Below are 25,640 nucleotides of genomic sequence, written 5' to 3' on the forward strand. Positions count from 1 at the left end.
AACCCTGAGCTGTGCTCTTCCTACCACGGGATAGGGGCCTTGACTGCGCCATGTGCAGTGTGACCTTGGACAAGTCACTCAGCCTCTTAGGGCCTGTGTTCCTCCTTCTGTGAAGCCAAGGGTCATATCAGACGGACTTAAGAAGCTGTACAGCTCTGGCCATCTGTGATGATGATGTCAACAGCCCAGTGAGAGGAAGACATGGCCCAGTCTGAGCCCCCTCCTCTTCCTATAAAATGGGATCAGAGCCCCTGTCTGGGCTGCACAAGGACTGGCCACCACCTATGCCCTAAACGTGACCAGCAAACCAGAAATGGCTGCAGCTCACCTCTCAGGGATCCAAGGTCAGGCAGGTGAAGAGCTGGGGGCCCTGTGGCTGTGTGGCCAGGAATTTGGGTGGCTGGCTATCGCAGCCTGTTCTGAGTAACTAGAGAAAAGTGACCTGGGAAAAAAAGGAGAAATGATGTAGGGGGAGGGAAGTCCATTCTTCCCCTCTCCTACCTCAGGCCCAAGATCTTGGACAACTACCAACTGGCCAGAGTCCCCGGGTTCCAAACAGGACCTGCCCACCCATGGGACAGAAGCCTGTTTTTCTCAGCTGCTCAAGAGCCACTAATAAATATTTGACTTTCTCATCATGGTGTTGATACATAAACTTTGGGTCATGGGCTGCTAAAAGCACAGCTGCTCAGAGAGCTCCAGAGCGGCGCCACCGTGGGGGCGGGGGGTACTCAGGGGCCTGTCTCCCCCAGGACGCTGGCTTGAGCTTCTACCCCCACTCTGCCACCCCTTGTGTAAGCAATGCAGCCTCTCTGTACCTCAGCCTGCCCCTCTGTAGCTGAGGGTAGTGGGCCCACTCTTCCCCCATGAGCCCCCAGGGCACAGACTTTGAACTCAAGATGGTCTGGGGGGTCAAATCCTGGCTGTTCCCTGGTCACAGGCGTGGTCTTGGTTGGACAAGTGAGGAACTGGGCCTCTCCAGGCCTGTTTGCTCTGCCGTAGTGTGGGGACAAGAACAGGAGGAGAGAACCCGCAGGGGCTGGGAGAGACTTAAGACACTTTATCGGCCCCATCCCTACCAGGTGGTGGGAGCCCCCTCCACACATCCATGCTCACAAGGCAACAAGGGGTTTCCCACCCATTTCTCCTTCCCCCCACCCCAAGAAGCTCTGATGGGCTTGCTGACTCAAGACCAGAAGCCACCCTTCTCAGGCCCTGCCCCTCAGCCCACCCCCGCAGATATCCCTGACCCTGAGAGGCTGCAGCCACCGCCCCGCCCCGTGAGCATTCCTGCAGGTGCAGCTGCTTCCACTGACACTAATAAAATACGGAAGAAACAAAGCAATTTCAAATTCCAATAAAATTAAAAACCTCTGGCCATACAGCAGATCCAATTATGTAGCTGTTGCCGGGTGCAGCCTGGTGGCTGGAAGGAAGGGGCAGTGCCGCCCTGCTGGGCACTGAGCCCGGGAGAGGACAGAGGCTGGGATACAAAGGGCAAGGGCCAGGCGGCATTAGCCCTCTTTTACTCCCTAACATACAACTAAGCTCTTAGCAAACTGGGAAGGCAGGCGACTATGACAGCGTCTCCAACCACGATCCACAACAAGCCAACACAAGGACCGATAAAATCAGAGGGTGACAGAGATCCAGATCACTGCCTTCCCACACTGCACAGAGGTCCTGGCCCGCTCAGTAAGACAGGGAACATAAATAACAAGGTGGAAGGATTAGAGAGAAGTAAAATAACAAGTTATAAGGATTACAGAGTGAAACTATCTGCAATGAAACCCCAAGAGAGTAAGACTTCAGCAAGACGGCAAATACACAAACGCAATCATCTTCCTCTGCAATAGAAGTTGGCAGACTTTTTCTATATAGAGTCAGTAGTTTTGGCCCTGCAGGGCATACAGTCTCAATTTAACCAACTCGCCTCCGCTGCACTAGAGCGTGAAAACTGTCCCAGATGCACAGGAACAGGCACGGCTGTGTTCCAATAAAACTTTATTTACAAAAAGCAGGCAGCAGGACACAGTCACATGCTTCTGACTCTATACCTGTAACAAAACACTGAAAAATAAATTTTACAAAAAAGATACCATTACAATATTTTGGAAACAGCTTTATGTGCATGATAACTCACATGCCATACCATTCACCCATTCAAAGTGTACTAGTGAATACATTTCAGTATAAATTCACAGAGTTGAGCAAGCATCACCACTGTCCAAGTCCGGAACATTTCCTCCTCACAGAAGCAACCCCAAACCCATTAGCAGGCACCCCTCATTCCCCCCAGCCCCCTCACAGCCCTAGGCAAGCACTAAACCACTTTCTGTCTCTATAGATTTTGGACATTTTGTAAAAATGGAATCATACAATATGTGACCTTTTATGTCTGGCTTCCTTCCCATAGTATCATGTCTTCGCGGTTTATCCATGCTGACTGCATGTTTAGTCATGTAACAGGACTTCATTCCTTGTTATTGCCAAATAATATTCCATTGTATGGATGTGCCCTGCTTTACTATCCATTTATCAGCTGATGGATTTTTAGTCTGTTTCCACGTTTTTGGTGACTATGACTAGTGCCGCTATGAACATTCATGTACACATTTCTGTGTGGACGTATGTTTTCACTTCTCTCACGTATACACCTTGGATAGAATTGCTGGGTCATGTAACTATGCTTAAATTTTTTTCCCCTTAAATATTAAATTTAATGGGGTGACATTGATCAATGAGTACATACATGGGTTTCAGATGAACATCTCCATGGCATCTGAACCATCGATTGGGTGGTGTGTCCATCACCTAGAGTCAGCTCATTTTCTGTCACCATATATTTGTTCCCCCCCCTCTATGCTTAATTTTTTGAGGAACTGACACACTGGTCTCCAAAGCAGCTGCACTGTGTTACATTTCCACCGGCAGTTGTATAACTGCTACACATAGTTATTAAGTTGTGTTAGTCCTTTATTCTGGACACAAGTCCCTTATCAGATCCATGATGTGCGGCTCAGCAAAATATACCATAAAAAAAGTGAATTTGCAGTGGCCAGGACATGGAAACAACCAAAAAGCCCATCAATAGACGACTGGATAAAGAAGATGTGGCACATATACACTATGGAATACTACTCAGCCACAAGAAATGATGACATCGGATCATTTACAGCAAAATGGTGGGATCTTGATAACATTATACGAAGTGAAATAAGTAAATCAGAAAAAACCAGGAACTGCATTATTCCATACGTAGGTGGGACATAAAAGTGAGACTAAGAGACATTGATAAGAGTGTGGTGGTTACGGGGGGAGGGGGGAGAGGGAAAGGGAAAGGGGGAGGGGGAGGGGCACAAAGAAAACTAGATAGAAGGTGACAGAGGACAATCTGACTTTGGGTGATGGGTATGCAACATAATTGAATGACAAGATAACCTGGACATGTTATCTTTGAATATATGTATCCTGATTTATTGATGTCACCCCATTAAAAAAATAAAATTTTAAAAATATATTAAAAAATTTAAAAAAATAAAAAAAAGTGAATTTGTGAGAGGGTGGTGTTGGCAGCACTTATACAGGACCAGCATCCAGAATGGAGAGCCCTGGATGTGGGAGGGGCAGAGAGCCAGTGGGGGGCAGGATGCAGTGAGCCTGGGACCACTCCCACGTGGGGAGGGAGGTGGATGCAGACAGCCGGGAGTAGGTCTACAGGAGGGAGAGGTGAGGCTGCAGTTCCAAAGGGCAGAGATGGCCACTGTAAAGACAGGGACCCGCAGCAGTGCGGGCAGGTAGGTGAGCTGGGAGCTCAGACAAACTCGGGACCTGGGGACGGAGAGAGAATGAGGTGCAGGCTCCCAAAGCCAGATGCCAGTCAGGGAGCAGGGAAGAGAAACAGGCACAGGTGGGGACAGGAATATTGGCTGGGGAGGGACTGAAGTACCCCCAGCCCTGCCTACAGGGACACCTTGGCCACTCCAGAGCTCTAGCTGCGACTGAGGGGGTACGGAAGGTGTGTGTGGACACACGTGTGTGCCTGTGAACATCTGCAGGTCTTTGTATGTACAGGACGTTCCTGAATGTCTGAGCACATGTATGTGTGAGCTTCCACGCATGTGTGCACACACACACAATGGAAGACAAAGAACCCTGTGTGCTGTGCCCGGTAATAACCACTACCTGGCACTGCCTATTCTGGAAGGCAGGCAGCAGTCTTTTCTAAGCACCCACTAGAGGTCAAGCCTTCCGAAATGCATCCTCTCTAATCTTCATTCTGTCCCCTCAGGGGAAATGGATGCCAGGGAGCTGCGATCACTTCCCTGAGGTCCCCTGGCTGGTAACTGCGGTCGGTACCTGGATTCACACCCGAGTCTGATATCCAAGACCCACAGGCTGACACCCGAGTCAGTGGGCTGGGGACAGGTCAGGGCGGTTGGCACCCACCCTGCCCCTCACCACAGCCCTCCTGGGCAGCCTCATTAGGAATTCTGCCGGTGCCACCAACTAATTAGTGTCACGTTAATTGAGCATTCAGGAAGCTGCCACCTCCAAGGGCAGTGTCGGCTGCCAAGGGGAATGCAGATGTGGGCTGCTCCTCCCTGTGGGCTGGGGCCAGGCCCTGTGCCCAGGGGTCCCTTCTGTCCTGAAGCACCCCTCACCCCCACCTCACCACAGGCGATGCCCACTGTGACTTCCTGAGCCTTAAGGAGGAGGCAACAGGCAAAACCTCCAACAGCATGATAAAGAAAAGGCACTGGCTAGACACCTACTGTGTGCTGGCACACGCCATTCCCCCACCGCTCCTGTGGAGTCGGCTCCACTTACAGCACTGGCTAGACACCTACTGTGTGCTGGCACACGCCATTCCCCCACCGCTCCTGTGGAGTCGGCTCCACTTACAGCACTGGCTAGACACCTACTGTGTGCTGGCACACGCCATTCCCCCACCGCTCCTGTGGAGTCGGCTCCACTTACAGCCGCTCTGGGGGACTGTCCAGGGCATCTCCCCGAGCCTGCCTTCCACTGTACCAGCACTGAGGGGTGGCGCGTGTCCACGGTGGGTGCCTGGGGTCCCACTGAGAACCCCGGAGTATGGGACAGGGCGGTCTGAGCTGGTGTCGTGCCCCTACCCCGTCCACACACCCCCTCTCCTGCCCCTTGATGAGCACGTACCACATGCCTTGCAGCACAGAGTATCGCACAGACTTCAGCACCCAACCGTCCACCTGACAGATGACTGAGGGTCACATCAGGTGGCTACCCCAGGTCACCCACAGCAAGGGGTAATGCTGGCTCTAGCCTGAGTCCTACTTCTCACCTCTGCGGTCTCAAAGGCAGAGCCCCCCCTCCCCCAGCTTCCCACAGACCTGGCACCACCCGATCCTGCTTTCATGTCTCCCTGTGGCAACATTAAATCTCACTTCCCTTTGAAAGGGCTGCTTTTAATTGGCTTAATACACTCGTTAATAACCGTGTCTACTTAACGCACCTGTAAAAGGCTCGTAACATTAACTTAATGGCAGGGGTGACTGGCCCACGCTTCCAGGCAGCCATTTAAATTTCCCTACAAGGCTCTGATGGGGCCCCGGTGGGCAGAGACCGGGCAGGGGTGGCCCAGTGCACACCGGAGCCCACGTTCTGTCTGGCAGCGGCTCTGTGGCCTCTGAACAGGGAATTCAGTGACCTCTGCACCTCATTCGTGCGTCCATCCTGCCTACCAGGTGTGTCATCTGCCCTGCTTAGGTCTGCACGTCATTTCAGAAGTTGGCGTCCCTGCTCACCGCAGTCCCTATGCTGTGTGGGCCTTGTGGCTTGTTCCCGGCTTATCTGTCCTCCAGTGGTCAGCAAAAACACATGGGAATTTGCCCTTGCAATCCCTGCTCGATCTGTTCCTCGAAGGTCCAACGTCCTCTTCTAAAACCTGGGGCCTGCCTCCCAAGGATAGCACAAGGATGGCACACTGAGCACTGGGCACAGTGCCTGGCCCAGAGGCAACCGTCAGCAGAGGGTGGCTGTCTGCACGTGAGAGGCACTGGGACGTAGCCCAGGGGTGGGTGGGGTGGGGCTGCAGCGGGAGGGCTGAGCCCGTGACCAGGGCCGGGAGTGCACCGAGCAGCTCAGGGTTCACACAGACGGGCTCACTGGAGGGTTTGAGGGGGGGGGTATACAGTGTGATCTCCCCCTACTAGACTGTCAGCCCCACGAGGACAGGGACAGGGACTTTGGTTTGCTTTGATGGTTACTGCGGCATCCGAAAGGCCCAGGACAGCGCTGCACACAGGATGGGCTCAGGAGAGCTCTGTGGGTGCCGGTGGGCGGGGGGCTCTGGCAGGCTGCCCTCCGTGGGGCCATCTCCCTGGCCCAGCCCCTCCCAGGACTAACTCTCCCAACTGTCATGACCGTCAGTGAGCAAGGCTCCCAGGCTGGTTGGGTTCAACTGGCCACAGCTTCACCATCCATTCACCACGACATCCCTGAGCACCTGCTATGTGTCTGTGGGAACACAGCAGCGAACGAGACTGCTCAGGGAGCCCGTGCCAGGTGGGGGAGAACCAGTGCGTATGGCGACGCAGCCCAGGCGCTGATGGACTCCCGGTAGGGTCCCTCAACCCAGCCAGGACAGGTGGAAAGGTTGGAGGGAATAGGACCCAAGCTGGGCCCTGGCCCCCCACCCTCACCACTGCTCAGAAACCCACCACAGACAGCTGGCTCAGCTGGTTCCTTCCTGTGAGGCCTTTTTCTGTGTCATTTGTTTGCCAAGACAAGGCTGTACAACAGCACAGAACACAGTGGCTGGACCCACCTCTGGGGAAGGTATGGATCCTCAACCAAGCTGGGGTCCGGGACCCACGCTGGCCCAAGTGCCTGGGGACCCCAAGCCATGGCCACGATACTCTGATGGGAAGGCCGTGCCTGATGTGCCCAGAGTGCTTTGGGAACAAGATGCGAAGCAAGGGCCACAGCAGCACCGCACCAGGCCCGGTCTGAGACGGGGCACACAGGTGACCCGCAGGCCCACCTGAAGTCTCACGTCCAAAACCCCAAAGAGCACTGAGCAGGCCCAACCTAGCACGTGTGTGGGCGACCCTGGCTCGGGGCCGCCAGCTGGACATCCCTAGGAGCCAGGGGAAGCCAAGGCAGAGAGCTGCCTGCCCGCGTGGCCTCTCCCGGGCCATCTCCTGCCTCTCTGAGCCTCGGGGCTGGCTCCTCACAATCGCCCTCCTCCTCATTCTGTGGAAGAGGAGGAGGGGGACCATGAGTCCCTGGCAAGCACTCCAGGTCCAAATCCCAGCTCTGCCCCCGGCGGTTGTATGGACCTGGGAAGCTCTGAGCTTCTACCTCCTCCTCGGTCAAACGGGGGCCTGTACAATTTATCTATTGCTGTGTAAAAAGCTGCTCCAAAACTTAGTGGCTTAAAACATCGATGATCACGTAGTAGCTCTTGTGGTTTCTGGGCATCGGGAGTTTGGTGGCTCAGCTGGGCAGTTCTTCTCCGGTGTCATGTGAGGCTGCAGTCACCTGAAAGCCTGACCGGGGCTGGAGAACCCACTTCCAAGAAGGCACCCATGCTCGCGCAGGAGGCCTCAGCCCACCCCAGCATGGGCCTCCCCGCGGGCTGCTCCGCTGTCCTCACATGGCGGCTACTCCCCCAGAGCATGGGATCCAAGCAGCAGTGAGCAAGGAGGAGCGGCATTACCTTTTATGACCTCGCCCCAGAACCCACACTGCCTGGCTTGCACACTGTCTTACAGACTGGACAGGTCGGCCCCGTTTGGAGTGGGAGGGGACCACAAAGGACATGAATACAGGGAGGTGAGAATCACTCACGTGGGGAATTGGGAAGATCTGGGAGGCCACCTGCTGCATGCCGTAACTTGTCTGCTTCCTCGTCTGTACAATGGGGGCCACCCCCCACCTCCCAGAGCTGTCAGGTGCCCCATACCAGAGCTGCTGAGAAGAGCTGCAGGCTGAGATTCTCCCGTGCACTAAGCACTCACCAAAGGGCAGCCCCTGTGTGACTCAGCACCAGGGGCTCCAACAAAAGCCAAAGGAACCAGCCACCCTCAGGGAGCCCTGCCGACCAGCCGGGGGCCAGGTGGGCCCCTTCTTTCAATGAGTGGGAACCAGGATCAGGCGTTGCTTCCCCCCACCCTGCTTCTTAAGGTTTTAAACACCTAATTTATTCCATCCATTAGATAGATTTTGTAGATTTAATCATTTTCACAGTTGGTGGCTCATTGGATACTCAAGATAAACTCCAAATGAAAGTATAATGGTGAGGACAAATGAGTTTTCACACCACAATGGCAGAAACTTGCTTGGGAAGAGAGTTTAAGGGGAACAAAAATACATACAGATATAATTTTTTTTCCCCCCGGCAGCTGCTTTTGCTGACTATAGTAGGTTACCACAGTTAATTTCACCAGTTTTGTTCATCTGTAAAATTGCATAAAAGTGACATTTTTGTGCTCATTATAGCAACTGCTGATTTATGGCTGGTAAATGAAGAGCTGGTCCCTTTTTTGCGGGGCTCTCCGAGCGGTGCTAAGTGCCCATGAAATTGCTTGTATAATGTAGTTTAAATCCAATCTCAGAGAAAGATTCCCCCGTTGGCCAAAGTGACATTTCCATTCTCCACACTGAGTTTATTTTAGGCCACTTAGATGGGGGCAGCCCCGGGCAGGGTCAGGATGGCAGCCCCTGGCCGGGTCCACCTCCCTAGCCCAAGCTAGGTCAGAGGACAAACGGCTCTTCTCCAGCCTCCTCCGGGTGCCGCCTTCCTGACCCCTCCCCTCCCTGCTGCCCTACCCAGCTCAGACCACGTCTCTGCACCTCAGAGCAGAGCAAAATGACCCACCAGCATCCCGGCCCCCTACCCGCCCCCCAAGCTTAAAACCTTCCCTGGCTGCCAATGCCCCAGGGGCACGGCTCCCCCAGCGCTGCGGAAGCTCAGGCCCTCATAGTTCTTTGTGATGGGCTGTGCTGTGCATCTTGGGAAGTTTAGCAGCCTCTCTGGCCTCTGCCCACTAGATACCAGTAGCACCCCCTCTTCAAGTTGTGACAACTGAATATATCTCTAGACATCACCAGTGTGCCCTGGGGACAGAATACCCTGTTGAGAACTGCCGCCCCCACAGGGAAAAGCGTCCCCATTCCATTCCAGCCCCCCACACCCTGCCCCAGCCGCGTTTTGGGGTCCTCTCTGGATGTGGCTCTGGGCTCCCACTCTCGCTCTGAACTGCTTCCAGCTCCCACCCAGACGTGATTCCTTCCTCGCCCCTGGACCTTGGCCCATGCTGGTTCTTCCACCTGAAATTTGTGTCTCCTCCCTCCTCAGCCCTTTCACTATTGCCCTAACTAGGGTGCTCTTCCAGAAAGCCGTCTCTGAAGCCCGGCTGGGTTGGCGCCCTCATGTCCCCACGCTATCTGCCCTTCCCATCGAGGCATGCATTTTCCCCAGTCTGGCTGTGAGCCCGTGAGGGTTGCGGGCGAGGCTCTGGAAGGAGAGGTGGTGTCTGCACTCTGCCGGGCCACAGTCCCCTACCCCTCTCCCAAGGCAACAGGGAGGGTGTGAACTCACACTTGGAGAGTGCCCGCCTCTGCTAACACACTCCACTGCAAACGACTTGTTACACCCTCACAGACACCCCGGGAGGTCGTGTTAGCAGCAGCATCCCATTTTACAGATGTGGAAACTGAGGCTCAGAGTAGTGAAGCATATCCCTGCTGAGTCCCCCCTGTAGTCACTGGTGGGTCCCAGAAGTGCCCACAGGGTGGGGAAGGCAGTATACCTCCTCCTTGCCTGAAGGCCCGGACAGGTCACAATCTCCTAGCACCCACTGTGCGCCCCTCCTGCTGCTGGGCCCCTTGTCACCCTGCATACCTGGCATGGTCATTTCCCCATTTAACTGTGAGAAACTGAGATTCAGCCAGGCAAGCAATTTACACAGGGCCACAGAGCCCACAACCAGGCCGGGCGGCTCCGAAGCTCGGGCAGGTTCCTCCCACCTGCCTCACGCAGCACCCCCCCCAGACCCCAGAGAGTCCTGGGCAGCACTGCGAAACGTCTCAGGACCAGGGAGGGGTTTGGATGGGAGGAGGTCAGCCCACCAGTGACCCCTCCCCTGTGGCAGGAGCCAGCTGTGCCCACAGACATAGTATAGTTCCCGAGAAAGGCAGTGGCTCTGCAGGGGACAGACGGGAAGGGGTGGCAGCGGCAGCTCCCACCAGGCCCTGTGCCGGGCTCTGTTCACAGCAATGCCGAGCTCCCCCCCAACAGAGAAGGGAAGTGAGACACCGTGAGGTAAAGGGGAAGAAGGAATGACCACGGTGACCACAGTGGCACAGTCCTTTTGGCAAACTGTTGGGGCATTTCCTCCCAAAGCTGAGCGTCCGCCTCCTCCGTGTCCCGGCGGGCCCGCTCATGAGTGTGCACCTGGCCCAGCTCGCTGAGTACGGGCCCCGGGACCAGAGGGCCATCTGTACCAGCCCCACACCAGAAACGGCCCAAACGCCATCAACAGGAAGGATGAGTACATTGTGAGGTAGTCACACAGGACACCACATTCCCATGGGACGAATAAACCACCACACAGGCCACCTGGATGGGCCTCACAAACACAGCCTTAGGTGATAGAGGCCGACACAAATGCGAATGCATCACACAGTCCGTCTCAGCACGGACCAACGCCAGGCACAGACAGGAGAGCTGCTAGCCTGTGCCTGGTTAGTGAAGGGGAGGGGGCAGGGGCCCTCTGCAGACTGGCTGTGTCCTGTCCCTTGAGCCCGGCATTGTTATATGAGTGTGTCCTGTTTGTGAAAGTTCAGCCAGCTTACGATGTGTGCCGATTCCTTTACACTGTGATCCCAAGCTTAACAACTCAAAAGGAACGAGGGAGCAAGAGAAGGTGGCCCAGCAGCTCTGGGAATCCTCCTTGGGAGCAGGGTGGTGGCTCCAGGCCTCCCCGTGTCACCCGGTCAGTGCTCACCTGTGCTTTCCTCCCCCTACATCCCCACAGGCGAGACGGTGGCCAGCCCTATGCATTCCTCCCGCTACCCGAGCCCGGCTGAGCTGGACGCCTACGCCGAGAAGGTGGCCAACAGCCCGCTGTCCATCAAGATCTTCCCCACCACCATCCGTGTGCCCCAGCACAAGCACCTGAGCCGCACCGTCAACGGCTATGACACCTGCGGCCAGCGCTACAGCCCCTACCCGCAGCACGCCGCCGGCTACCAGGGCCTGCTGGCCGTTGTCAAGGCCGCCGTCTCCTCCTCCAGCGTGGCTGCGCCCACAGGGCCTGCCAAGAGCGTGCTCAAGAGCGCCGAGGGCAAGCGGACCAAGCTGTCGCCAGCTGCCGTGCAGGTGGGCATCGCGCCCTACCCAGCGCCCAGCACTCTGGGCCCCTTGGCCTACCCCAAGCCGCCCGAGGCGCCCGCCCCGCCACCCGGCCTGCCGGCGGCTGCTGCCACTACCGCCTCCGTCATCCCCCTGCCCGGCCGCGGCCTGGCCCTGCCGCCTTCCAACCTGCCCTCCATCCACAGCATCCTCTACCAGCTCAACCAGCAGTGCCAGGCCCCCGGCGCTGCGCCCGCCGCCTGCCAGGGCGTGGCCGTGCCCCACCCCAGCCCAGCCAAGCACGGCCCGGTGCCCAGCTTCCCCAGCATGGCCTACCCAGCCGCCGCTGGCCTGCCCGACTGCCGAAAAGGCGCCGAGCTGGGCCAGGCAAGCACAGCGGCCTTGACGTTAGCTGGGGCCACCAAGCCTGCAGGGTACGTGGACGGCAGCCTGGACTACCTGCTGTGGCCACAGAAGCCGCCCCCACCACCGCCTCAGCCCCTGCGGGCCTACAGCAGTGGCACCGTGGCCAGCAAGTCCCCGGAGGCTTGTGGGGGGCGGGCGTACGAGCGGGCCAGCGGGTCCCCCCTCAACTGCAGCGTGGGGCTGCCCGCCAGCTTCACTGTGGGTCAGTACTTTGCTGGCCCCTGGAACAGCGTGTTGGTGACTCCCACCAGCGACTGCTACAACCCAGCCGCGGTGGCGGTCACCGAGCTGGGGCCAGGGGTGGCCCGGGAGCTGCCGGGGCCCCCCGCCGAGGGCCTCTCGGGCCTGCCCAGCAAGAGCGTGTGCAACACGGCGGTGCTGAGCAGCAGCCTGCAGTCTCTGGAGTATCTCATCAACGACCTGCGGCCGCCCTGCATCAAGGAGCAGATGCTGGGCAAAGGCTACGAGACGGTGGCCGTGCCCCGGCTGCTCGACCACCAGCATGCCCACATCCGCCTTCCCGTCTACAGATAAGGCCTGCCTTATGGCGGCAGGGACAGACGGACAGGGCGCCGAGGGGGCGGGAGGCCGAAGGATGGTGGTCACGCACAGGGGCCGGGGGGCTGCCATGTCCATCGAGGTGTGGCAGGGTGACCTTGCTCACCCAGGCCCCTCCCCTCCCCGCCCCATCAGCTGCCCCAGGACATGCGAGGGCCCCTGAGCAGCTGCCTATGTCCCTGCCCGCGGAGGGAGGGAGGGAGGAATCCCCTCCAACGGGAGTCCTTCCTGGCTCTCCAGGAGGCAGCTCAGGCCAGGGTGGGGTGCAGGAAAAAATAGGGTGGTTTACAATCAGGTGGGGTCATACAGCTTCTCCCCCACAAGCTCCCCAGTCGTCTGGAAAAGGAGCAGAGGGAGTCGCTGGTCCCACAGTGTCCCCCACTGGCCAGCCCAGGGGAACACGGCTCCCCTAGAGGCACCAGGGACTGTCAGGTTCCCTGTTCCTCCTCCTCTAGACTCCTTCCCCTCCTCCACTCATGCCCAACACAGGAAAATCGCACCCCCAGCCCCGTGCTCAAACCTGAACTGCCACCTCCCCCCCCCCTTTCTCCAGGACATCTTACAGGGCTGCCGGGCACTGCACAAGGGCACCTCAGCCAAGGGGACACCACTTGCACCCCAGACTTGTATATTTATTATGGCAATTTTCTGAATCTTGAAGAAGGGGTGCCATTTCCCTATTCGCACAAAGGTACCACAGGGGTTAGCAACGGGCCTGCCCCCTTCATCCCCATCAGAGGAACCCCACCCGCCTTCTAAGGGGCTCTTTCCTTGGAAACAGCTAAGGAGTAACCTACTGGTTTTAACTGGGAGACCCAATGCAACTCCTTTCCTGCCAGCCGCCCTCCAAGGCCTGCCCCACACCACCAAGGGGTGAGGGGAGGCAGGCAGGGGTCCCCCAGGAAGTCCCCAAGGCCCACACTCCCCAGTCCTGGCCCCTCTGGCGCTCCGGAAGCGGTACTGTATCTCTCTCCAAGGCCTGTTCAAGCACTAAGTGCATTTACAAATCTCTGAGAATGTTTTTTTTTTATACTAAAATTGACCATTATATTCTACTGTGAGAAGTGCAGTCTGCACTATATTGTTTTAAAAACTAAGAGAAAGAAAAAAAAAGGGAAAACACAGATGGTGTCTCAGCTGTGGGATTGCTTTGTAGCTCTTGGTTTGTGCTTTCTTCCTCGCCTTGGGAGCAACACATGCTCGCCTCCTCTGCAGACCAGGCTCGGAGCCCCCAGAAGCAGGCCAGGGGCCCCGGCACCTGCGGTGCTGGGCCACTTTGCCTGTGTTGTTCCATTTACTCTTCCAGCTCCTTTGAGGTGGATGCTGTCATGTCATTTGCCTTGTTCACGTCTCCGCCACTTGGTCAGGCCAGAGATCGTCCATAGAGCAGCTGAGACAGAACCACCCCTGGGCCCCTTGGCTCCTCCCTCTGAGTGGCACAAGGTGGTGGTGGTTGGGGGTGACATCCCCCCCTGCACTGCTAAATTCCTTCCCAGCTCTTCCTCTGTGTCTCACATGTTCCAGCCTTCCATGGGGGCAAGTGTGGCTAGGGACAGGCCAGAGTGCCTGGGCCGCGGCCATCTCCCTGGCCGGCCAGCACATACCCACCCCACACCCTGGTGCCTGGGATTTGCAGGCAGCCACGCCCACCTCAAGGAGCTCAGCACTTTCCAGGCACTTCCTGTGCCGGGTGTCTTCATATGCACTATGTCTCACTGGGGCCTCATCACCCCTTGCAAGGTAGTGGGTACTCTAGAGGAGGGAACTGAGGCTTAGAGGTGAGAAGTGACCTGCCTTAGGTCACAAAGCAAGTCTGTGGAAAGCTGGGGTTTGAACCCCACAGCATGGACTCTTCCTCACGTCCTGGCCCTGCGTCCTCCAGCGGCCTGCCAGCCCGACATCCCCCCATGTATGCCCGGCTGGAGGAAACTGGGGAGTCCCTGGGTGCTGCCTGCATGCCTGCCATGGTAAGGTCCTGGCAGAGGTGGGGACAGAGGAGATGCCTTGAATGTGACCCTGCAAGGGGTATTCACCTCCCTAAGTCCAGACCCCCGAGCCTGGCAGCACATGGAGGAGGACATGGAGGCTCCAGGAAGAAGGGGCGTGTCCAGGAAGGGACCCAGCCCTTCTGAGCTGAGTCAGTGAACCAAGCATGTCACCCCGTGCCCCAGGCAGGAGGGTCCTGCAGAGTGATGAGCTGGGACAGGCAGCCCTGTGTGGGGGGCCGCTGGGAGTAACCATAAACAGTGTGTAAATAGCTGACAAAGTGGTTTTCTGACCTCACAGAATTTAGTCTCACAATACCCCTCCCAGGTGCGTAATCAAGTCATCCCCATTGTACAGATGAGGAAGGACACAGAGAAAGTTAAAAAAGACCGCAGGATAGGAAGAGGGAGCCAGGCTCCGGCATCAACCCTCCGCCCCCCACATCAGGCTGCCTTCACCCTCAGACATAGCTGAAGCCCACCTGGAGGCAATGCAGCACTGGCGCAGACCCAGGAGGCAGGCAGGCCCAGCCAGCTTCTGGAGTGAGTGAGACATGGCTCAAATCCTGCTGTTGCTACTCAGAGTGGCCCTGAGCCATTCTATCCCCAGCCAGACCAGAGATGGAATCCAAGGAGACAAAAGAATAGCGTGGATACTTGGGAGGGGGCAAGTCAACAGGGTCCACAGCCAGGTTTAGGGCTGGGCGCTGGCCTGTGGCTCAGCTGGTCCCAGGGACCACCACTGGGGCTGCCTCATGACCAACGTGGTGTTAAGGGTAGCCCAAGTTCCCATGTTCCGGGCTCACCGCCAGGCCCACCCACACTGGGGCAGGCAGAGAGGGGAAGGAGGTGAGACTGGATCACCCTCCAAGCCAATCCCTCACATTTGCAGGTGGGGTCTGAGGACCCACCTCCTATCCTAGGAAACCTCCCTGTCCTCTGCCAGGCAGGTGGGCAGTGAGGGCACATGGGCCCAGCGGGGGTACTAGCCCATCCCCAGGTGCCTTGGCAGGGTTCCTTCTCCCCAGGAGCTGAGCTAGCTGATCTCAAATGGCCCTCTGGCATCAGGCCACCTTGCCCTTTACACAATCAATCCCCTTTGATTACAACGTTGGAAGAGCAGCACAGGTGACAATGAGAATGTTACTCATACCGCTACAATTACCAACAGACCCCAGTTACTGTAGGCAGACTAGGCACCACATTCAGCTAAAGTCCTCACGTAACATCCATAGATGCTGTGACTGTATACAAAACAATGTAGAATTAAACCAGTTTTACCACAGGCTAATTGATAGAAACAAGAGTTAAGTTCCCACAGCATCCCATCAATGTTCACATGAAATACTGTTGAACAGAACGACCTTATATGAGGAACTGCTGCACTCAGTTCGAACACCTTTCCAAGTGCGTATGACACAGGTTCCGCAGACGCACCTTCCCACGTCACAGCTGAGGTCAGAGAGGCCCGAGAAGGGCCATTATCTGCCCAAAGCCACACAGCTGAGGATGGAGAACGGCGCAGAAGCTGGGAAGGAACACAGGCCTTCCGGTTCAGACTCGGCTCTTAGCTGCCGTGCTATGCACAGAACAAGCCCAAAGCCTCCCCCCAAGGATGGCCCATTTGGCTCCAGAACCTTCGTCCAGCCTTGGGTTCCACACCCCTGTTTGCGGGGACTTCATGCTGGGTGAAAGAGCAGAGGGGATAGCCTGCCAGCTATCCAGCCCCAGCCTCCGCCAGCTGCCATCCTTCCTCTGTCTCTCAAGCTCTCCTGGGACCCCAGAATAGCCCCCTCCTCTCCATTTTAGCTGTTTTGGGCTCACACCTCTTAGAGCTGAGCTGTCCGATATGGTAGCAACCTGCGGCTGGCACATTACCTCAACTATTATCACCACGTACTGTCACAACAACTATGAGAACACCGCCGCATCCTACAGAGACATCAGAGCTGCCCCAGAGCGGCGCGAGGGCTCCGGCAAATATACTCGGGGAACATATGGAGGGACCAATAGGGACACCTACCTTCCCAGGGTGGCTCCCTGCTTTCCTGACACGTATCCCAGCCTTTAGGGCACTGTCCTGTCCTGTTCTGGGAACGGGAAGCTGAGATAAGCTCAACCCTACACTTGCCCTCAGAGACTTCCCAGCTACAGCCAGGACCCCACGCCCACGCACGCCACGGTCCCACGTGCGCCCAGGTTCCATGGCGCTGCACTGCGCCTGCGCATCCCGGCTCTCTTAAAGCGCCCAAGCGGCTGCCAGCCCCCCTGTCCTGTCCGCTGGGAGGTAGAACCTGTCCGCTGTGATGGGTGACTCAGTGGACAAAAGGCTTTCTGGTTAAATCACCATCATCACCAGCTCGCCAGAGAATATCAGGAGGAGAGGAGGAAAACAAAACAAAAACTCGAGCTCAGTATCCCATAGCCTCCATATGTGACCCTGGGAGATTTGTGTGGCCTCACTGAGCCTCAATTCTTGATTTGTCAAAGGGAGTGGTAGCACCTAAAAGAGGAATAGCACCAGGTGGTGTGTGATCAGGATGACAGGGCACATTAGTCCTGTAAGAGGCCACCTCCCTGAGGGCAGTGGGATCTGGTGGTTCCAGTCCTCAACCTCACACTGTCCCTCACCAGCTTGTGGCCTTTGGCAAGTGACTGCCCCCTGAGCTGCCTACTCTCCACTGTAAAGTGAGGCTAATGCTACAAAGCCTGTACCATGTGGGTTGAGCAGAGATGGGTGATCCTACAGCACAGAGCCTGTTCCGTAAAAGATGCCCAAAATGTCAGGTGTGCTGTTTCTGTTGTCACTTGATCCAGCTGATGCTTACCTTGGAGCAGTGAGTGTCCAAGTCTAAGGAGTTTGAGAAACAGATTCAGATCCCTCCTCCCTCCCTCCCTCTCTCTCTCTCCCTCCCTCCTTGTCAGAGTGGCACGGCTTCCCTTAGCATATTAAAGGACCTGAAAAGTCCTGCAGGCAAGCTTCCCTTCCAACTTTAGCCCAGAATTTCCCTTTTTGAACACTTAAATTCTTGTTTCCTAAGAACAAACAGGACTTCAGGAAATACTGAGTCCTACCTCTTCAGTAAGTCCCTTCAACTGTCTGGACCCATTTCCCCAGCTGCAACACAAACACTCCTAATGATAATGAGTTTGCAGCAGAGCAAGGGCTAGGATCCAACCCTGACCTGGAGCTAGGCCTCCATTCTGGAGCCACGGCACCCTAAAGGGTCTTTATCCACCTGTAAAACTAGGTCCAGATGAAGGGAAAGACCCCCAGGGATAAAGGGAGCCCTCATTGGACAAATGGGGATGAGTACTCCTATTTTGGAAAAGAGAGGTTCAGAGAGGGGAGGCAACTTGCCTAAAGACACACAGCAAATAGGTTCTAGATGCTCCAGAGGCAGTTCCAGGCTGCCTTCTCTCTTTGTTGAAGGGGATGGGAGAATTTCCTGAGTCTTACAGCCTCAGGACACACATAAAGGGGAGCTCAGCAAGGGGCTCTTCCCCACCAGTTTCCTTGGTTCCAAGTTTCCCTCAGGACCCCTCTGAGGAGGCCCTGGGTGTAACCACAGTGACCCCTAGTGGCCAATCTCCAGGATCAGCAGCCCCAACCTGCTCAGGCCAAAGGCAAGTATGTGGGATCCAATGGACCCACGCATCCCAAAGGTGAGGTGGCTAAGAGCAAGGGGGACTCTCTGAGGTCACTGAGTACTTTGAGATATTGAGAAGATTCTGAGGTGAGATCTGGGAAGCTGGGTTCGAGTCCCAGCTCCACCCAACCTCTCCTGTCCTCACCTGTTAGAAGCCATTACAGCCTGTTGCTGTTTAGAAATGGACTGTGTGTGCGCTTTGGAAGGGCCAAAAACACTCAGTTTATTATTTTTTTTCCTTTTTTTTTTTTTTTGTATTTTTCTGAAGCTGGAAACGGGGAGAGACAGTCAGACAGACTCCCGCATGCGCCCGACCGGGATCCACCCGGCACGCCCACCAGGGGCAACACTCTGCCCACCAGGGGGCGATGCTCTGCCCCTCCAGGGGGTCGCTCTGCCGCGACCAGAGCCACTGTAGCGCCTGGGGCAGAGGCCAAGGAGCCATCCCCAGTGCCCGGGCCATCTCTGCTCCAATGGAGCCTCGGCTGCGGGAGGGGAAGAGAGAGACAGAGAGGAAGGAGGGGGTGGGGGTGGAGAGCAAATGGGCGCCTCTCCTATGTGCCCTGGCCGGGAATCGAACCCGGGTCCCCCGCATGCCAGGCCGACGCTCTACCGCTGAGCCAACCGGCCAGGGCCAAAAAACACTCAGTTTAAAACAAAAAACAATTCCTGCCACCCTCCAGAAAGTTTCTCCTCCTAAGACAGAGTGTTCAAATCTGGTTCCACCATGTCCAGGCTGTGTGTCTTTAGGCAAGTGTGTTTACTTCATCGAGTCTCACTTTCTTTATCTGTAATGAAAGGATAAATATTTGTTCTTGTACCTGCATGAGTCTGGCAGAGTAACAGGAAACCCTGACCTTTAAATAAGAAAGAAAAATGATCTCAATCATAAGACCAGGGTTGGTTAGTTCAGCTGCTTGAGGGTATCATCCAGGACTCATGTCCTCTTCATCTTTCTGTTCCACCAAGCCCCTTCCTGGCCACAAAATGGCTGCGGCAGCCCCTGGTATCACACCAAGTGCCTAACAAAGGAGAAGACAGTATCTTCCTATATCTTCCTACATTTCTCTTATTTTCCCAGACTTTCTCCTCCTTCAGATGTCCCCTTTTGTCTCTTCACATGTCCCCTTTTGTCTCATGGACCCGAACTGGTTCACATGGTTATTCCTCTACCAATACCTAGTAAAGAAAACAGAGTCATGGTGGTTGCCTGAGCCAGAGTGGAGAACTGGAAACAAAACGAGGTGCTATGAATAAGGAAGAGGGGCCATGATTCCTGGGGAGCATCAGCACCAGCCCATAAGCTCTGCACATGGTTCCTGAGATATGAATGTCCAGCACTTAGTAGGTGCCTTATCCACATTCATTTGCTTCCTCCTTTCTGTGATTCTTCCAAGAACACAAGACTTGCAATCTGGTCTCTCCTGACCCAGCCGCCTGTCCTCCACCCCAGGGGCTTAGGTCCCCGCTGCCTAGGGCCCCTTCTCTCCTGTCCTCTGGTTCCACCACCATCACCATCTTTCTTTCAGTCTCTACACTCCTATGAACAAAGCTCTCCCCATTGTCCCCAAAGACTTTGGAATTCTAAAAAATAAAAGGTAGGGAGTGCTTGATTCTCATACAGATGTTTTCACCAGGGAATCAAAGATTAATAACTACAAACAGGGGCCTGGAATATTTAATCGCTCTGTACAAACAACTGAAGTGATCAGAATACACAGCTCTCTGGGCAAGGTGGGGGGCCCACTGCCAACTATGACATTCGGGAGTGTCAGAAGCATGCGTTTTGGGGAGATGAACAGTGTGGTGGAAAATGGTTTTTGGTATTTTTAAAAAATCCCCAGCATTCATCTAAAATAATAATAACAGCTAATAACATCAGGGCATGTAATAACGAACTATTCATAGGCATATGAGGTAATTGTTCAATTAAGATCCGAGATTTCTCAGACTGTCTTTTCTGATCGGGCCCTATTGTTTTTTACTCCTGTAGTGCTAATTATTTCCCAGTAGTGCTTTAAACTTAGGATGAAAAAAGCACCTCCTGTCAAATATGACATACAAGTGCTTTATCATTATGAAATACACACGTATGCACATAATAAGAAATCCTTGTCAGAATCAAGTTAGGGGCAGGTTCAAAGAGAGAGGGTTAGAAATGGGAGTTGACGGTCTCAGGGGCTCAGCAAAAGGGGCAGGGGACAGCCTGGGTCTTTACTGCATAAATGACCCAGCTTCTATACCTCTCACCCCTCAGGGGTCAGTGTTTTCTTTCCAGGATGGAGTCTGAGGGCAGAATGCCTGGGTTCAAATTCCACCTCCACCACTTACCAGCCAGGTGTCCTGGGTAAGAATTTTCGCTCTCTGAACCTCAGTCTCTTTGTCTCTAACACGGAGTGCTGAGGATATTCAATTTTTGGCCTGCCCAGATTCTGTTTACTATTTCTTCTAGAGTCTGTATCCATTATTGCCATAAAATTGATGCCTGTACTTTTAAAAAAATCACAGAAACTCAGTGTCATACAAAAGCAGGCCTTTCTCATGCATCTGTGGGGTTCCTCTGGTCTCACCTAGGCTTGTGGGTAAGACATATCTCTGCTCCAAATATCTCTCATCCTCCTCTGGGGGGCGGGGCTAGGCATGTCTGCTAACATCCCATTGGTTAGAAACAAGTTACACGGTCAAGTCCAGGGCTGTGAAATTATGCTTTGCCCACAGTGAGAGGACACCACAAAGTTATACTGCAAAGTCATGGATAAAGGGAAGAGTCGGGAATTGGGGCCTCTGGCACAGATATCAACATTCCAGCTTTCTTCAGGAAATTGCCCCTAATCATCTTTTGAGCTATAAAGAATCAATACCCAAATCATCAAATATTTAGGATATCACAGTTGAAAAAGTTATTATGTGTTTAGATAAAAATGTACTCAGAGAAAAATTCATAGCTTACAATTTTTTTTTTAGAAATGAATGAATTAAGTATACACCTCAGTAAGAGCTGAGAGGGTGTTTTGATTGTGTGGGTGGGTCCACTTCATAACCCCCCAGAGAAGTGACCTCTTCAGAGCCGCAGAATGAACCACAGCCATTCTTGGTGACCATACTGTCTACTCCCTATTGGAAAGATGGCATGGAGGGCAGGCGACTGTAGCAGATGCTGCTGGTTGCCTATGTAATACTGGTTCCTCCATTCTCCTTTCCCACAGAACCCAGGCCTGCCCACAGTTACCCAGAAGGCTTGGCTCAGCCAGGAAGGGCATCCCATTCTCTAGCCATGAGATTGGCTCAGACATGACACGTAAGCCAAGTCCATCCAATCAGAATGGCTCTCGGGATACCCCCTCCCCTTTGAGAATGCTGGATGAAGACCCTCTCTCTGTGAGTTGGATTGGAATGAGGAAGCACATAGCCCTGTGAAAATTTGAGCCATTCATGGACCCAGAGAAGAGTCCATCAGCACCTGGAAGACAACACAGAGGGAGAGGAGAGAACAGGTCCTTGGGAAGGATGGAGTTCCCCCAGCCACCCTTGACGGTAATACAATTAGTCCCCTTTCTTCTCAAAGAGCTGTATAGACTTGTGTTCCTCATGCCTTTGGTTCTCATCCTTCTGACAAACGGGGACACAGAGGCCCAGAGAGGTACAGTGACCTGTTGCTATTATATGGACAGAGGGCACAGCCCCCACACCCTGTGACTTTCTCACTGCAGCTGCCCGTGGCCAGGTCATGAGCCCCCTGGTCCTCTGAGATGAGGTTTTGGAGAGAACCAGGGACCCGTCTGAGGCAGGCCCAGGGCCGGGGAGGTCAGAGTAAACTGCAGTGAGCTGCAGGGTCCTCACCCCAGGGCGGAGCAGCAGGCCTGGGTGTCTGTGGGAGCCTCTCCTCGTGCCAGGAGGTTGGAGTTGCCCCAGAGGGGGGCTTCATCAGCAGCGGTGAGTGATCCCGAGGGGAACAGCGGCCCTTGGAAGTAAAGTGGGTCAGCCTTCACTCCACTCCATTCACAGCCCTGGCAGGAGGTGGGCCCCTGAAGGGAGAAGCGGGCCCCCTGCCCCAGCCACCCCGAGCACTCGCACCACTCTGGTAGCCACCACTGTCCGTGTGAAGGCCACCTCGTCCTCTCAATCACCCCACTACTGACACGCAGTGGCTCACCCACTGCCACAGCTGCCATGACCTCCGATCTCCCCATCACTCAGGCCGCCGCCACTACCTCCTGTCCAGTCCCCGGCCATCACCCTAACCACCACCTTGGTCATCACAGCTGCCCTCACCCCCATCCCAGCCACAGGCTGTCTCCCTGTCATCCGTGCCCGTTCCCGCTCCCCCCCTCATCACCCCACCACCTCCACTATCAGTGAATGAACATTTATTGAGCACCAACAACCCCCAGACCCTCTACAGAACACACAGGAGGTGCGGCCCGCCCCAAGGTCCTGGCCCTCAGCAAGGCCACCTGCTGGAGCACGCGGTACCGTGCGCGGTCCAGGGCACAGGCGGGGCTGGGAGCTTGGCCAGGGGTGTGCCTGGAACGGGGTCCTGAGGCTTCTTCCAGGTTCGGCTGGGGGTGGGGGTCACGCCGCTTTCCTGAGAGCACAGCAAATAAATAATGGAGAGACAGGGGAGCCCCTCTGGGTGGAAAGGCCCTGGCTTTGGCTTATGTGACTCCATGGGAGTGAGACAGGTGGCCAGGAGCCCTGTGCCCAGGGAGGGAGGTGAAGCTGGGAGCAGCAGCCTGGGGACCAGAGGGTCCTAGGGCCATCCCAGACATCTCTGCCTGGCCCTCAACTCTGGGGGTCAAGAGAGCATGTGGCTGAAATGCAGGTGGACGAGAAATGGGCCGGTGTAGGGGACGGGGCTGGGCTGTGGGCCGGAGACCATGCCCTGGCCTGCAGCCCCTAGAGGGGGGCGTCATCAGTCCTCCATTTAGGGGGATAGCTCTGCTGGTGGCCGTCGCAGCTGGGGTTCCCCATGTTGTCCAGAGGCACCACCACCTCATCTGGGTTCGAGCTTTTGTTCAGTTCCACCACGCGCGGCACCACCGAGGACCAGCGATCTGCAGTGAGCAGGGCGGAGTGAGGGGGGGTGGGTAGTGCGCGTGCACACATAAAGCACCTACTGTGTACCATACAGTTCACAGTGGTCTGAAGGGGGAGTTCTTATTATTCCCATTTCACAGAGATGGAAACTGGGGCTTAGAGGTGTCAAGGGCTTGCCTAGGAGCTTGCAAGAGTAAATAGATCAGAATTCAAGCCAGGTCAGACTGTCTGAGCGCCCACGCCCTCCCCACCGTGCCTCATGCACCTCGCTCAGTGGAAGTGTGGTGCCCCTGGCGTTCACAAGCAGCAAAGGGAACTCAGCAGTCAGCTCTTTGGACCCTCCCATTCCGCAGATGTGAACACTGAGTCCCAGAAAGGGGACCACTCAAAGCCAATTAGCAGTGAGACTGGCCCGGGCCCCCCTCTACAGCCTTGGGAGGCTGCCTCCCTGATCCCCCCATCCCTTCACTCACCCCTCCGGAGGCGGCCCATGGTGTGCGAGAAGCCGTAATACTGGTAGCTCTCGTTCTTGCCCGGGTCCTCATTAATGATGCCCAAGTTTTGGTTCCAGTGGGACCAGTTCACCTCATCCACCCTGGTGGGGCCACAGCCGAGAAAGGTCAGGGGGAGGCCCCACTGAGGAGGTGGCACCCCTCCCCTCCCCCAGGCAGCCTCCCTGCTCCAGCCTCCACAGCACAACCCCCTCCTCATTTTTATTCTGGTGAAATACACATAACACAACATTTGCCATTGTAAGCATATTTTAAGTGTACAATTCAGTGCATGAAATAGATTCCCAAGGTTGGGCAATCATCACCGCTCTCTAGTCCAAAACTTTTTTATCACTTGATTATGTACCCGACTCTCCCCTCCACCAGCCCCTGGTTACCTCTATTTCCTGCCTCTCTAAATTTACCTATTCTATATGTTTCCTATAGATGCAATCATATCCTACATGGCCCTTTGGGTCTGGCTGCTTTCACTTTGCGTAATGTTTCTGAGGTTCATCCATGTTTGTACAATAGCATGTGTTGGCATGCCATTCCTTTTCATGGCTGAGTAATATTCCATTGTAGAGTTAGACCACATTAGGTTTGTCCATACATCGGGAGGTGGATGCCCTCCTTCTTAATTCCCGTTTTTAGGATACTCTCAGAAGGTCAGGTTACAAGCCCAAATTAGCTCAAGGCAATTTTTCCTTTTTAAAATGATTTTTGTTCTTTTTATTCAACCTCCATTTCTTGAGCAATCACTATGTGTCAGGAACAAAGGTACATCCTGCTGTTCCCATTTTACAGACGAGGAAACTAACTTCGCCTGGCTCCAAGCATGACCCTGCACCCTATGCTGGCCATCACTGCACAAGACTGATTCCACTTAAGAGAAAAGATTGGGCCCGGGGGTCCCCTGGGAAGCAGGCATTCCCTGTGCATCTGGCAATTCCAAGTCCTGGAGCTATGATTCCTCTCCTTCTCCCTTTCTGCCGATGCACCCAAACCCACCGCCCTGTTTTATCTGCAGCGATGCCCTGAGATGAACAATGTCCCCAAGTCTCTGCTTCCCCCATCAAGGGACAGAGGAGCGGTCACAGTCACTGCGCTGTGGGTGTCCCAGTGTGCATCTCATGTGCTAACCCATCCAATCTGCACTGCTGGCCTCGGGGGTGTATTACCATGTCACAGATGAAGAAACCAAGGCTGAGAAGTGAACCAACTTGCCCAAGATCAGCCAGCAGGACCGAACTTTGGTCAGGACCATTGGAGCCTCAGTGGATCAAGAAGTTGCCATGAAGAGGAAACAGAAGGAGGCGCGCTACTGCCGGATGGTTCCGGCCCACCGCCCTGCCTCACCTGAAGCACCACCTGCGGTCTGGGGTGCCATCCGAGCTCTTGCCCACGGTCACCATCTCGCCGGAGCGAAAGGCCTTCCTCAGGAACACGGGGAAGGAGCGCTCGATGTCCAGGATGGTGGTGGCCCACTGCAGGGAGGGGGGGCCTTAGGTGAGCCTCTCCCGGCCCGGCCCGCACCTACTGCTCAAGTGGCAGAAATGACGTGACCGGCCCGGGTGGGCAGAGAAATGGGCTTTCCAGCTCCCACAGACCCTGGACCCAGAGTTATAAACTCGAATACCCACAGGGACCCTGCGGAATAAATGAGTAAAGCAGGGTCAGGTGCAGACAGGCCGCAGCCCAAGCCCTAGGACTCACGCACCGCAGTCGCCACTCAGTGTGAGTAGCACTAGGGAGGAGCAGGGACTTGGGCAAATGAGGGAGCACAGCCCCGTGTACAGGGGGCAGCCGCCGCCCTCATCCACCCGAGCGCTGCCAGCCAGGAGTGGGGGCCCGCCTTGCCAGGCTTCCAACTTTTCAAGAAAGGCCAGAAGCCTAGATTTTTATATGAAATCTCTTAATTTAAAATTTTTACATTTTTTTTTTAAAAGGGTGACATAGAAAAATAAATCTTTGCTGGTCAAATCCCATCCACAGTACCAGGCTGTCTCTTATGAGCTACACCCAGTGGGGAAACTAAGGCCTGGGGAAGTAAGCAGTGTGGAGAGAGATTCCGAGCAGGTCTGGATGTGTCCAGGAGACCAGATGTGGGAGGATGACCTTTGGATTTCCTTTTCTCACTGACCCTTTTCCT

The 25,640-nt window shown here is 55.2% G+C and overlaps 2 protein-coding genes across 5 annotated transcripts in view; one reads left to right on the forward strand and one right to left on the reverse strand.

The window, feature by feature from the left end:
• Window positions 1-13,449, forward strand: part of FAM222A (family with sequence similarity 222 member A) — a 55,339-nt gene extending 41,890 nt beyond the window's left edge. For all 3 annotated transcript variants that reach the window (XM_066260375.1, XM_066260374.1, XM_066260376.1), the window contains exon 3: window positions 11,025-13,449. In XM_066260375.1, the coding sequence (XP_066116472.1) occupies window positions 11,025-12,301 (1,277 nt within the window). In that variant the 3' untranslated portion in view covers window positions 12,302-13,449. The remainder of the gene's footprint in view (window positions 1-11,024) is intronic.
• An 8,845-nt stretch (window positions 13,450-22,294) lies between these two features.
• The window catches only part of TRPV4 (transient receptor potential cation channel subfamily V member 4), a 41,858-nt gene continuing 38,512 nt past the window's right edge, over window positions 22,295-25,640 (reverse strand). For both annotated transcript variants that reach the window (XM_066260377.1, XM_066260378.1), the window contains 3 exons: window positions 24,848-24,975; window positions 23,471-23,592; window positions 22,295-23,014 (listed from right to left, as the gene is read on the reverse strand). In XM_066260377.1, coding sequence (XP_066116474.1) covers window positions 22,857-23,014; window positions 23,471-23,592; window positions 24,848-24,975 — 408 coding nt within the window. In that variant the 3' untranslated portion in view covers window positions 22,295-22,856. The remainder of the gene's footprint in view (window positions 23,015-23,470; window positions 23,593-24,847; window positions 24,976-25,640) is intronic.

The sequence above is a fragment of the Saccopteryx bilineata genome, chromosome 2 (genome assembly GCF_036850765.1).
Source record: "Saccopteryx bilineata isolate mSacBil1 chromosome 2, mSacBil1_pri_phased_curated, whole genome shotgun sequence".
Classification (NCBI taxonomy): domain Eukaryota; kingdom Metazoa; phylum Chordata; class Mammalia; order Chiroptera; family Emballonuridae; genus Saccopteryx; species Saccopteryx bilineata.